The sequence below is a fragment of the Rhinopithecus roxellana genome, chromosome 4 (assembly GCF_007565055.1).
Source record: "Rhinopithecus roxellana isolate Shanxi Qingling chromosome 4, ASM756505v1, whole genome shotgun sequence".
NCBI lineage: Eukaryota > Metazoa > Chordata > Mammalia > Primates > Cercopithecidae > Rhinopithecus > Rhinopithecus roxellana.
The window spans coordinates 27,613,275-27,627,261 of NC_044552.1; the positions used below are offsets into that span (position 1 = coordinate 27,613,275).

Consider the following 13,987-nt stretch of genomic DNA (forward strand, 5'->3'; position numbering starts at 1 on the left):
GTGTGGTGGCATGCACCTGTAATCCCAGCTACTTGGGAGGCTGAGGCAGGAGAATTGCTTGAACCTGGGAGGTGGAGGTTTCAGTGAGCTGAGATCACGCCACTGCACTCCAGCCTGGCGACAGAGCAAGATTCTGTCTCAAAATAAATAAATAAATAAAATTTTTAAAAGTAAAAAAAAGAATAAAGGAAAAGGATAAGGTGGGGTGGGCAGGGATGCCTCGTCGCAAGGTAGGAAGAAAATCTCAAAGGAGAAGGTTGTCCTGTGGTTCTGGGCATGACAGGATGTGGATTACCTCAGAAGCCAAAGGGCACAGAGCAAGGACAAGCGCAACCTGTCCTGCAGGAATGTCGAGGTGGGACGGTCCCTGTGCACTGCAGCTGCACAACTGCAGGGGAAAGACCCTTCCCCAGAGGACACAGGGCGATGATAAGTGTTCCAGAAAACTCTGTGGTTCCAACGGAAAGAGCAGTGACTGAGGTCAAGTCCTGGGATCACAGTTCTATTGCTATCTGGCTGTGTGTCCTTGAGCAAATGGCTTCTCCTCTCTGAGCCTTTGTTTTCTCACCTGATCCAATGAAAGCAGATATGAAGCTACTTTGCCCTTTGTTACTTGGAGTGACCTCCATTTAGAAGTCATAATGGATATACTTTTAATATTTCACTAGAATGTCAGCTCCATGAGGGCAGGGGCATTGTGTTAATTTCCCTGCTGTGTCTCCAGCCCTCAGCATAGGCTGACACATAGTAGAGGCCCAGCAGGTCTCTGTGGAATCTATGAAAGAATAACTGTGCAGGCAAAAAGGTCCAGGGTACCAGTGACGCGAGGCCGCCACACTCTCAGACCCTGGAGGAGGACAGTGGCCAGGTAGGTGGTTACAGCTACCTTGCCTGCTCTGTGGCCCTCACAGCACAGCCCAAACTGAGCCACTCACGGAGAAAGTGGGGAAGGTTGATGGTTAAAGTCCAACCCCATCTCCCTCCTCCCACCACCTCAGCTCTGTCCGGACCTTACAGGTGAGGAGATCTAAGAGGGCATTGTGAGTTGCATCAGAATGGGCCATGAAGATGGTCTGGCCGGTGGAGGGGCCTTGTATTCCTGGGGAGAGGACTTTCAGGGGAAGGGCCCACTGCCACCCACACATGCCCAGTCCCTGCCTGCCACCTTCAGTTAGGACATCTGGAAAATAGGGATAACTGCCTGCCTCACAGAGCTGTCATCCTCACAGCAAGGGGATGTGTTTAGAGCAGCAGCTGGGACACAGCAGGTACTCGGTAAATGTTAGCTGCTGCCGCTAGTGAGTTCCAGTCCCCGGCCCCTGTGCTCTGCCCACTGCACCAAAACAAGACAGGCACATCGATTTGGTGTTGTCCCACTTTGCCAAGAGCTCCTCATACCCCATTGTGCCCATCTCTCTCCACTCAGCAATCCAAGGAGCCTCATTTAGAAACAGGCTGTTCCTGCCACACGGTGTGGCCTTAGAAGAGTCCTTCTGCCTCCCCAGGGTTGGGTTTCCTGAGAGATTTCCTCTGACTTAGAAGATGGTTGAGCTAAATGAGATGCAGCCAAGAGTGCTTTGAAGAGCAGAGCACAAGGGGTTCCTCGATGGAAGAGATTATGACAAGAGGAGACAGCGGGACCTCAATGCAACACCCACAGGATCCCAGGACAAGTAGGGCGGAGGCCAGATGAGGACCTGTCTCTGAGTCTCTCCAGTCTGTCCACGGGGTCACAGTGGGCCCACCCCGGTTATGGCTCACCCCTTCCCCGTGCAAGGTACAGACCAAGTCCACAAGCACTTTGTTGGGGAACAAACCAAAGGTCCTTTCTCTCCGAAAACACTGCTCTGTTTCACTGCTGGGATACTGAGGGCCCGAAAGGGAAAGTCACCACATCCCTGGGACAGTCCATGAGCTAGGAGAGTGTGGCTAAGAGGACCTAGAAAAATGGCTGCCTTCTATCGTGCTTTGACGGGGCTGGGGAACCGGCAACTGGCTCACTACCCACCAGTCAGTGCCACAAATCCCACCGTTTGACCTGGGTCGTTTGCCCTAAGACTTCCTCTTCTGTCCAAATGCAGCCCTCCTCCTCCTCACCTTATTCCCCCATGCCCCCCATCACCCCCCACCCGCCCACCCAAAAAGTCTTTGAGCCATCTGACTCTGGTGTGAATTCTTCAATCCAGAGTTCCCCCATCCCCTCCTCAGTGGGTAGCAGGCAAGAAGGCCCCAGGCTAAGGGAGGGCACAGGGACCAGAATAGCAGCAGAACTCCGACTGCCCTGTCTTCCATTTCAGGGTGGGGGCCTCAGAACCGCTGAGGTCTGGGAGAGGCCCTGGGAAGGAAGCCCCAGCCGGGCAGCAGCAGTCCTGAGCTCAGGGCTAATCAGCGGCAGCCTCCCCTTGGGCCCTCCCAGGGGCTGGAACTGCGTGAGTGACTCTCCACCCACTCCCTGCCCTCCCACTTACTCTAAGGTGCAGGTGGTCAGTCCAGGAGCCGATGACCTTGTACTCGGCAGAGTCATTGCGCAGCTGGTATTGGTAGATGTCATAGCGCCCAGGTGCATCTCCATTCTCATTGAAGGTCACAGGGTTCCCTGCGATGCCTGTAAGGGTGGGTGGGTATCTTTGCAGAGCCTTTACCCAGAGGCAGGGCGGATGATGAGCCTGGGGCAGAGACCTCTCTGACTCACCCCTTCATGGAACATCCTGGGAGATTTCACCTCTTGGAAACATCAGGAGAGGCCTCCCATTCCCACCCCACAGAGCCTAAGGGCCCCTTCCCTCGGGCATGGCCCAGGATACCCAGGGTCAGGCATGGTCCACACCATGCCCCCACCTGAGAAGTTGACGTTTCGGATGTACTTAAGCAGCTGGGTGCCATCTACGGGGTCCATGCGTGGGCAGAGCCCCACGCGGCCGGGACACAGGTCACGGTGCATGGCGTGCAGCGCGTGGCCCATGGCGTACACGGCGTCAATCACAAACTGCACCTTCCCCTCCTGCTCATAAGCTGAATCCTGCCCAATTCGCTCACGGTCTGCAATGAAACACCAGGAACAGGGACACTCGTGAGGCCCACTGTCCTTACAGTGGTGTCATGGGAGCCAGACCACCCTCTGGCACCTGGAGAGGTGGCATAGCCCATCTGTGCACGGCCAGGCCTCCTGACTCCCAGCCCAGTGCTCTTATCACCCAGGAGATGGCCCTGTGGAGGCGCCTGGAGACAGGCCCATGGGTATAATGGGAGAGTCCACTGGCCTGGACACTGTGCCACTGATGCCTGTGCCACCCAAGGTCCCAGAATATCCAGGGCAGACTCCCTTGTCATCTGTCACCCTGGAAGGCAGCGTCCCAGAGGTCTCCCTGTGACTGTGGCCCTTGATGCCTTCCCCCAATCCTGGCCTGGGATAATCTTGGGAGTAGCTGCCCCTCTCGAAGTCTGGGAAACACCCAGGACAGTAGCTGCGTCCATCAATGAGGGGAGTGTCCCTAAAGCCAATCACCCATGGGCAGTTGCTCCAGCCAGAGGATGTTGCCCTCACCCCAGGGTATGGGTAGGGAAACTGAGGCCTAGAGAGGCTGAAAGACTGCCCTCAATGGTTTCCAGTCACCCTAGATACCAGAAGTCACCATCACCCCCATCCATCCCTCTTCTACCTCAGGGACAACCCTCCTGTCCCCCAGTGGCAAGGATAAGTGAACTCTGCAAACTGAGAAACCATCCCCATAGACTCCTCACTGCTAACTGCAATGGCTCCCCAGGCACCGTGACCTGGGGTCTGACCTCTCAGCCTCCTCCCCTCCCCTCTGTGTCCACTGACCTCTGCTCTGGGGCCCTGTGCGGCCTCCTTGGTTGTCTACGTCAGCAAAAAGGGGATCATGATCCCACCTCACAGAGCTGCTGTGAGGCTTCCAAGAGATAAGGTACTGAAAACGCTTGGCAGCCAGCAGGTGGCTCGTCCATGGTACCCTATGTGCTAAGTGGGCAGAACAGGTGCTTCCAAGAGGGTTAGGGAGGTCCCTGGGCTGAAGTAGGTGGGACAACTTTGTGGAGGGGGAGGTGGTTCCTGGCCTGGACCCTGGGTAATCATGATATTAGATAACATATTGAATAACAACAGTAACATTAAGTAAGTAACTTCCACCAGTACCTGCTATGTGTCAGGCATTGTACAGAACTCTTGATGTATATTCACTCATTGATTTCTCACAACAATGCTATGGTGTAATCAACTCCATTGTAGGATGAAGACACTAGCTGGGCATGGTGGCTCACACCTGTAATCCCAGCACTTTGGGAGACTGAGGCGGGTGGATCACTTGAGGTCAGAAGTTCAAGACCAGCCCGGCCAACACAGTGAAACCCCATCTCTACTCAAAATACCAAAATTAGCTGGGAACATCAGGAGAGGCCTGATGGGAGGTAGGTGTAATCCCTGCTACTCAGGAGGTTGAGGCACGAGGATCACATGAACCCGGGAGGCAGAGGTTGCAGTGAGCTGAGATTGCACCATTGCACTCCAGCCTGAGCGACAGACTGAAACTCCATCTCAAAAAGAAACTGAAGCCCTGAGCACAGAAAAGCTCATCAACATTCCAGGACCATGAAGAGCTGATGTGAACCCAGGTACTCCAACTCCAAGCCTGAGCACCACACTCTGCCACACAGGGATGCGGGTGGGCAGGAACGTGGGGAGGGGACCAGGGATCTGAAGTGAGGACATGGGGGCAGGAGGATGGCTGGGAGGAGGAAGGGAGAGGATGGGCAGAGCTAGGGAAGCCTGGCTTCCCCTCCCAAGACCACAGCCTCTGCATACAGCATGGCCTTCTTCCTCGAGGCCAGGCGAGGAAATTACTCCTCCTATCGCTCTACTCCTAGCCTGTGCCTCTCAGCTAGAGGGCACATGCCACACTGCATAGAGGCAATTCCCCAGAGGGCAGCAGGGTGTGCAGCTGCACCTGTGCCCTGCCCCCATAGGCCAGGGTTAAGCTGGGTCCACAGGAGGCAGTGATTCCCCAGGGACTCCAGAAGTTACTGTGTCCAGCTCCCTGCCTTGGACACCCTGGAGGCAGACCCAAGGTACAGGGGATCTCACTGCCTCTCCCTGAGGTCTGCTGCACCCTCTAATCCCTTCACATTGTCTAATCCCAGCCACACCAGTGGCCGCACCCACACAAGGATGTGGCGATGGGGGACAGCTGGCCTGGTCGATCATTAACCCTGCCAGCCAGAACCACATCCCATTTTCAGCCTTGCTCAGGGTAGGTACTCACATATTGCTGAGTGGACAGTAGAAACCATGGAACCACAATGCTAGGGACACCAGGACCACAGGGGTCATCTGCCCTCACAGCCATTTAAAAGACAAGAAAACAGGCTGGTGGAGAAGCCCAGGTCACACAGCCAGGGGTGAGATGATGGGCACTCCCACCTTCCAGACCCCACCCCTGCTCCATCCCAGGCTGCACTTGACTTGGGTCGTGTCTGCCAGCTTTGGTAACCAGCAACACTTTTTCCAGGCCAAGGCACAGACAGACAGGATGAATGCGAAAGACAGCTTCACCATCCTGCCTTGCCTGAGGTCTCTGATCACAAGGTCACGAGGGCCCAGGGAGAAATAGAATGGACGATCCCATCCCCAAAGGACACAGAGGAGGCTGGGACGGAGTCACCTGGAAAGACCCTCCCTGGACCCACACTTGCTCCCCACAGGCCCCTAGGCCCTGCTCTCTCTAGCCTGAAGCAGCAGAAAACACTACTTGACTCCCCCACAGCTCCCATCACACCCTCATCTCATATGGATGAGAGACTAAATTATTAACCAGGGATGGAATGGGAGACTGCGGCCACTGCAGAGAGAAGGCAGCTCTCTCCCAAGGCCAAGGACGCGGCCAGCCATTGGAGGCCAGCTGGATCTCTGGAGAAACACACCTCCCCCACGAGGCTAGCCTCAGCCTCTCCTCAGAGGGTCCCGCTGAAGCATCCACTCCTAGGCCACTCGGGCTCAGGGCCAAGGGCTCTCTCTAGGGTCACGAAGCTATCAGTATGGATGCTAGTGTGGATATCCCGCAGGAGCCCCCTCGCCAGGGAAACCTGCCTCCACCCAGGGCAGCTCTGGGGGAAGGGCTCCGGAGTGCTAGGCCTGGGGTGCTGCCCCTACAGAGCATCCATCCCAGCGCTGTCGCAGCAGTGTGGACTTCTAGCAACTTCTCAACTTGCTGTGGCCTCCTGGACTTTATCTCAAGTCTAGCCCCAGTAACATATGGGAAGACTGGGGTGCAGTGAAGTGACCAGGCTGTGAGGATGCCCACCACACACATACACACACACACACACACACACACAGATATACATACATACACATATATACACAGACACACACAGATAGACACACACAGACATACACTGAAATACACACACACAGATACACACTGAAACACACACACACAACACATAGATACACACACATACACACACAGAAACACATGCACACACCACACACTCCTCAACTCTGGCCTCAGATACCTCAGGCCCTTCCCTTGTGCCCCACAGGAAACTAGGTGACTCCTCTGCAGGGGTCGGAGCATGTAGGGGAGGGGTGGGGGATACTGCAGGAACCACAAACCCTCACTAAACAAGACAGGACGCTCTGGCCTAAATGAGCAGCTGCAGTTGTGCCTGTGCCTCACCCAACACGGCTCCTCAGCAGGTGACTCTGCAGCCGTGGCTCATGCTCACCCAGAGCCATCGTGTGCCTGGCACCTTGCCTTCCCACAGCTCTGGGAAATAGGCTTCACTGGCCCCCTCACAGGGGAGGTAGCAAGGTTTGCAGGTGGGTGGGTGACATCCCAGAGCCTCACAGGAATCCTGGCACCAAGTAGGTGTTTTGACACATACCTGTAGATGGAGCTAGCTGGGAAGTGGTGGAGCTGGGACTTGAACCCAGATCTCTTTGGTTGTCCAAAACAGTCTTCAGTACCCTGAACTGCCCCTCCTCCGTTTAGCCACTGACCTGCCTCCTTCCCCCTGTCCTGGGACCCAGGCCCTGCCCCCATTGTCTGGCCAGGCCTAACCAGGGATTAAGGACTCCCTGTCTGCAGGTCTAGAGGAGGAAGGTGGCAGTGGAGGGAAAGGGGTGGGAAAATCCCCTTTCATGGGTAGGCAGGAACCCCAGGACCAGGCAGGGGCACCGCAGTTCTGGGAGGAAGCAAGACACGCATTTCTGAGAGCTGTTGGAGGAGACAAATTCCAGACACATGGCAGCAGTGACAGCAGCAACAGTTTGAAGATGTCCTAATTGTGTCCCGGGGCACAGTGAGGCAGAGATGCGTTTGGCTCCGCCACGGGTGACAGTCAGCTGGGGAACCATCCAGGGAGGATTTTCTCCATCAAAACCCGGAAGCGTGGTTACTACGGCGACTGCAGCCTTTGTCTGCAGGTTGTAAATTGTAATTGAAATGAGTTTTCAAGGTTGAAATAATCAGAGTCCTCCTCATCTCCCCCCTCACCTCTCCACAACTCACCCGCCAAGCCACAATCCTCCAGTTCTAGCACTGGTACCCATGTGCGTGCACACACATTGCTGAAGCAGCTCCCTCACGCCAGGGTAGACAACATCCACCACACAGACACAGATATTCACATCCGCATGCACAGAGTAGCAAACACACGAACCTTCATGCATTTACACATGTCGACACACACATGCATGCTCTAACACAGGTGTACATAGAAATGCTTCCAATATAGCTACAGCTACACATTTAACACGACACTAACACAAACACATGGCTATTCAGATTCACCCACTGGCTTAGGCTGAGAAGTCTCACAAGCAGATGCTGAGGACTTGAGGGCAAGGGTTTTATTGGGGGTGATGCCAGGAAGCATAAGGAGGGGACAGGGAGGTGAGGTGGGGGAGGAAAGTCAACTAATGCCAATATGTGGGGCTCCGTCCTGCTGGGGACCTCCAGGAGACCCTGTAAACTACACCTCAGCGTCGTCTCATTCATGGGGATAAATGCTCCAGCTCCGCCGGTCCTAGGCTGAGGGCTGCTCCCAGAGGCATGAGCCCCATTAGTGCACACTGGGATGGTGAGTGCTGAGGGGTACGGCTGAGGCAGTGATAGCTGCGAAACATGTACTTATTCACATGTGCAGTCAAGCATCGATCGTGTCTACACCACACACCTATACAGATATCAACCTGCATTTACACAGCCTGTCTCCCAGAACTATGGGAAGGTGAGGTGTCAGGCACACCAAGGCTCTGGGTGAGCATGAGCCACAAATATACACCTGCACCCATTTTTGTCTCTTAAGCAAACTTCCAGGGAGTAGGGAGTAAAATAAGGGGGTCCCAGAACCCCTCCAGAGAGGGCTGTCTGGTGTAATGGACCAAACAAACACATATGGCCCTGACTCTCGGCGGGGCCATGGCCCAGCTATACACTCTAGGCCAAGTATAGGAGTGTCCTAGCGCCTCCGTCTCCCAAGTGTGAATTCCAGATAGTAAGACTTACTTTGAGGGGCCACTGGGAGGACTGAGGGAGATGCAACACCATGTCTTGTACACAAAAGTCCTCTCTCAGCCTTAGCTCTCCTTTCCTCCCTGACACGCCCCCGCTGGATGACGCTCCACCCCTGAAGGCCTCCCCTCCATCCTGTCTGCAGCCTGGCTGGTGCTGGCTCTAGTGCTGACTCTCCCCACCCCTTCCCCACCAACACTCGATGGGCAAGGGATGCCCACCGCATAGACAAACCCAGGTCAGCTCGGCCTAGCCCAATATACGGATGGGGTGGAGAAAGCTGCCCCTCTGTGCTTCCTGAGACATTCAGTTCCTTCTGAGGGTCCCTCAAGTCCTGTTCCCGAATCCAGGCTCACCACCCCACAAGCCCCCAAACTCCCAGACGTCACCAGCCAGGATCTCCCTGGCCCAGAGGCACACGCTCTGGGCTCTTCAGCCCTACACTGCGGTTTTGCCGGTCCCCTCCTCTTGAATTTCCATCCTCATCAAGTCACCTGCTTTCCAGTCTGGGAATTTGTAACCCACTTGGCTGAGTTTCCTCCATCCCTAGCTCTGTCCCCCACAACTCAGCCTTGGCCCAACACCAACTCCTGCCAGTCCCGGGGAATGATGCACCCAGGTGTTTTGAGGGCTTACTGGTTGGGCCAAAAGGGATCCCCATCTCAGTGATAAGGAAACCGAGGCCGAGGAGCTGGAGCAGCTTACCCAGTGGGAGGCGACTCCTGACTCCCTCTCAAGTGTTCTTTTACAAGCTCCAAGAGCTCTGTGGTAGCATCACCTGGGGCTCTTCAACCTTGAGCCAGCCACAGGCTCCTTTTGAAGGAAACAGTTCTTGCAGACCCTCAAGAATATGACCCCAGCAAGAAAACACTGAGGAGAGAAGCTGAAAGCTTAGCTAAGACAGTGAAGCCCAACTGCAAATGCCCACAGCAGCAGAGAAGCCATGTCTCTGAGACTGGGAGAGCTCACTTCGGGATGGCCATCAACATATAATGCAGACTTTAAGAATCCTCACGGCACTCCTGAGTCCCTGAGAATCTGGACTCAAGAATGTGTCCTCAGATGTCCACAGACCTCGCTCTGAGAAACAGGGTACGAGCCCCAGGGTCTGGTGCGGCCAGCTGGAAACCCCCACTCAGCCCCTTGCTGGGCCTGGCAAGTCACTTAGCATCTCTGAGCTCCAGATCCCTCATCTGTGAAGTAAAGTTCGCACCTGGGACTAGGCAAGGAGAGTCATACCTGGCCCCTGTACAGCCCAGTGCCCAAGAAGGACCAGCTCTCAGCTCCTCCCTGGTTCTGAGGCCAGCAGACCTTGGCTGAGAAGCTGGGGCTCAGCTCTTCCACTCAGGAGGGGCTGGGGCTGGGGGTGGGGGGACTCTGGGGACTGAGTCTCAGGCAAGTGTGGATGTGCTGCCCGGCCCCTGCTAACAACTCCCAACGCAGACATCCCTCTCCCCCATGAGTCAGCCAGCCTCCCTTCAAGCAGCATTTAGCTTTCCCCCTTACTAGGTGACTTGGTTTGGCTCTGTGTCCCGACCCCAAATTTCACCTTGAATTGTAATCCCCACATGTCAGGGGAGGGACTTGGTGGGAGGTGATTGGATCATGAGGGCGGATTTCCCCCATGCTGTTTTCATGATAGTGAGTTCTCAAGAGATCTGATGGTTTAAAAGTGTGGCACTTCCCCTCTCGCCCTCTCTCTCCTGTTCCACCATGGTAAGCCGTGCTTGCTTCCTCTTCGCCTTTTACCATGATTGTAAGTTTCCTGAGGCCTCCCAGTCACGCTTCCTGTACAGCCTGCAGAACTGTGAGTCAATTAAACCTCTTGTCTTCATAAATTACCCAGTCTAAGGTAGTTCTTTATAGCAGTGTGAGAACAACTAACACACTATGTCTTTCTCTTTAAGGTAGAAGAGGTCATTTCTCCCATTTAAGCAAACAAACAAATCCCCTCTCTTGACACGCCTCTCCCCAGCTAGCATCCCCTTTCCTGCTTACAATGCAGCTCCTCAAAAGAGGTACCTCTCTGCTCACTGTCATCAGTTTCTCTCCTCTGTCTCCTGACCAACTCCAGTCTGGCTTTTGCGCCCACCTCTCTAAGGAGACTGCTCTTGTGGAGGTCACAGTCGCCCCCCAGGTAGCTAAGTCCAATGGCCTGGTCCAGCCAGTCTCACTTGGCCCCTGGACAGCATGTGATGGAGCCAGTCACTCCTTGCTCCAGTGCTCTCTGTCGCTGCCGGGACACCACGCTCTGGGCCCTGCTGCCTCCCGGGCTGCCCCTTCTCAGCTTCCATGCTGGCCCCCTTCTCTCGGCCCCGAACACTCCAGCATCCAGGGCTCACTGGTATCTCCTCTCTAGCCACACACACTCCTTGGTGCTCCCAGCCAGCCCCATCTGTAATCTGCCATTTCCCCAGTCACATGGCCACTCTAGCCTCTCCCTGACTCCAGCGCCTACTCCACAAGGCCACGTGGGTCCCAGGAGGCATCCCACTCTCCACATGGCCTCCACCAAAGCCCTGCCTTCCTTCCCAGCCTGCTCCTCCTCCCGCCCACTCCATCTTCGTGCATGGCAATTTCATCCATCTCCTTGTTCCAGCAAAGAACGCTGAAGCCATCCTTGACTTTCTTTCATCTTTCTCTCTCCTTAAATCCTTCCATAAACACCATGGCCACACTGCAAAGTTTACAAAGAATCTGACCCCTTCTTACCACTTCCATGACCACCACCCGCCCCAGGCCCATCATTCCCACCTGGATTACAGTACCAGCCTCCTAACTGGTCTCCCACTCTGCCCTCGCTCCCAGAGAGGAATGAGCAGGTAGAAGCCCGGTGATCTCATTAGGACATAAATCAGGTCACGTCAATCCTCTTTCAAACCCTGCAATGGCTTGTCCCATTCTGCATAAAAGACTAAATCCTTACAAACTGCCCGCAAGGCCCACATGATCTGTACCACCTGCCCATTGCTCCCCCCTATTGCTCTCTCTGCTTCAGCCACACTGGCCTCCTCGTTGCTCCCCAGGCTTGCCAGGCAGGAGCCCACCCCAGGGTCTTTGCACTTGCTGTATGCTGTGCCTGGCATGCCCTTTCCTAGGTCTCCACATGGCTCTCTCTCTCACGGCCTTCAGGTGTTCGCTCTAGGATCACCCTGAAATAGTTAGGATGTTTGTCCCCTCCAAATCTCATGTTGAAATGTGATGCCCAGTGTTGAAGGTGGGGCCTGGTGGGATGTGTTTGAGTCACGGGGGCGGATTCCTCATGAGTGGCTGGATGCCCTCCTCATGGTAATGAGTGAGTTCTCACTCTATTAGTTATAAGATTTGATTGTTAAAAAGAGCCTGGCTCCTCCTCCTCTCTTTCCCCTGTCTCCCTCCCACCACGTTGGGAAGCCTCCTGAAGCCCTCACCAAAAGCAGATGCGGGTGCCACGCTTCTCGCACAATCTGCAGAAACGTGAGCCAAATAAGCCTCTTTTCTTTATGAATTACCCAGCCTCAGGTATTCCTTTATAGCAATGCAAACAGACTAGCACACACCTTCTCAGTGAGAACTTCTGACGTAAAAGTGCAGCATTCCTGTCCTCCCAGCACTCCCAGTTTCCTCCAAGAGGCCTCCAGGCTCCGCCTTCTCCAGCCTCACAGTTAGGCCTTTTCTGGAGCCCACGGCTCTGACTGCCAGGCCACGCCACCATCCACTCTACCTTATCTGCAAGGCCACACACAGGGCGGCTCCCCAGGGCAAGTCTGTCCCCCTCACTGAGCCCAACACAGGGCTGACTGGGCACACAGTCAGACTCTTCGTCGGCGCTGTTGGTTTCCCAGTTGATGAGTGGGAAGCAGCACTGAGTGAAGGACCAATGGTCTGAACAACTGTGAGTTCCTCTAATGCGGGCACGGCCTGGCACATAAAGGGCGCTCCCAAATGTTGGCCTTTCTTATTTGCCCAAGGAGGGAGGCTTCCTCAGGTTCTCTTCGGGATGCAGAGGTGGGAAGACCTTTCACAGGCGGGCTGGAGAAGCCAGGAGGGGCCTGGGGCTGGGATATCATCTGGTCTAAGCAAAACGTCTCTGGAGCCAAATGGAAGGATTCCAATTCCAACTCTGTGTGACCCTGAACAAGTCCTTAACCTCTCTGTGCCTCAGATGCCTCATCTGTAACGTGGGTTGCTCCAAAAATCAAATGCAGAATACTGGAACAGAGCTCGACAATCAATAAAGGCTATATAAATATTAGCTGTGATTACGTTTTCACTATTATTGTTATTACTGCTGGTAGCACAGGCTGGGCGACTGGCATCTCCCCACACACCCCCAACCACTATGCAGCTGCCCTCCCTCTCTGAGCTCCCAGCCCCTGTGTGCAGCAGGCAGTAAATTTTTCCTCTCTCCTCATAAACCAGGCCTTCCTCCGCTCAGCCGTCACCTGGCTGGCAGCGCTGTCAAAAAGACGGATGCCACATCTGCCTTGTTTACGACTTTAATTCCCAAACCCTGTTCTTTGGGCTCCCAGGGAGGGCATGGGAGGAAAGGAGGAGGCGGACGCTATCTTCCCATAGGCTTGACAGCTGCAGAGATGCCCCTCTCAGTGACCCCAGCTCGATGGGGTTGGGGGGATCCATGGGCCATCTGCAAGTGCTTCCTGCAGATCAGCTCCCATCACTTCCCTGGAAGCCATGAGGGAGGTAGCACTCTGCTGGGGATGGAGCTCTTGGGAGAATGGGAGGGGATAATATAATTCCCATTGCACAGATGAGGAAATCGAGGCCCCCAGAGGTGAGGTAACGTGCCCAAGGCCACATGGCTAGGAATTGGCAGCACCAGTATTCACACCCAGGTCTGCAAGACTCTAATAGCCGTATGTTTGAGAAAGAATGAGTGCTCTACCATACCCCCAACCCTGACCCCTTCAGCACACACCAGTTCAGCCTCTAGTTGCCAGCATGTGCCACCCTTCTGAGGCTTTCTTGGGTGCAGGAGCCCTCTCTGCCCAGCCATTTGGCAGGCTGGAGGTGCCAAGGAATTAATGGCCTTCAGGAGCATCCCTCCACCAATGACTGATGGGGCCCGGCACACACATACCCCGGCTCCCTCTCGCTCTCTGTGGGATGACTGAGAGGCCTGTTCCTCTGTCCCAGGAGGAGTAAGCTCCAATTGTTCACAGTGGCAACCAGCTTGATCTCACACTCTTTATCTCTGCTTTCTCTCCTCTTTCCTGGAATCCCCTTCCAAATCAGCTACTTGCTATCAAATCCTCATCTTGGAGGAACTCCACTTCAGACAGCCTTGAAGGATGAATCAAATCTTTCCAAGTGTAAGATCCCAGGATGAGAGGGTCCTTCCCACACTCTTGGGCAGTCACCAGGCCCATCCATCACCTGGGGTGGGAAGGAATGGATTTGGCAAAGCAAAGGACACAGGAGTGGCACCTGCTCTCCGCAAGACCTTGAGCAGGGCA

General features: G+C 54.9%; 1 protein-coding gene across 1 annotated transcript in view; it reads right to left on the reverse strand.

The window, feature by feature from the left end:
- GRM4 (glutamate metabotropic receptor 4) overlaps positions 1-13,987 on the reverse strand; it is a 125,686-nt gene that overhangs the window by 15,944 nt on the left and 95,755 nt on the right. Inside the window, exons 7-8 of the mRNA XM_030929449.1 lie at positions 2,839-3,039; positions 2,469-2,605 (exon numbers count right to left, since the gene is read on the reverse strand). Of these exons, the coding sequence (XP_030785309.1) occupies positions 2,469-2,605; positions 2,839-3,039 (338 nt within the window). The remainder of the gene's footprint in view (positions 1-2,468; positions 2,606-2,838; positions 3,040-13,987) is intronic.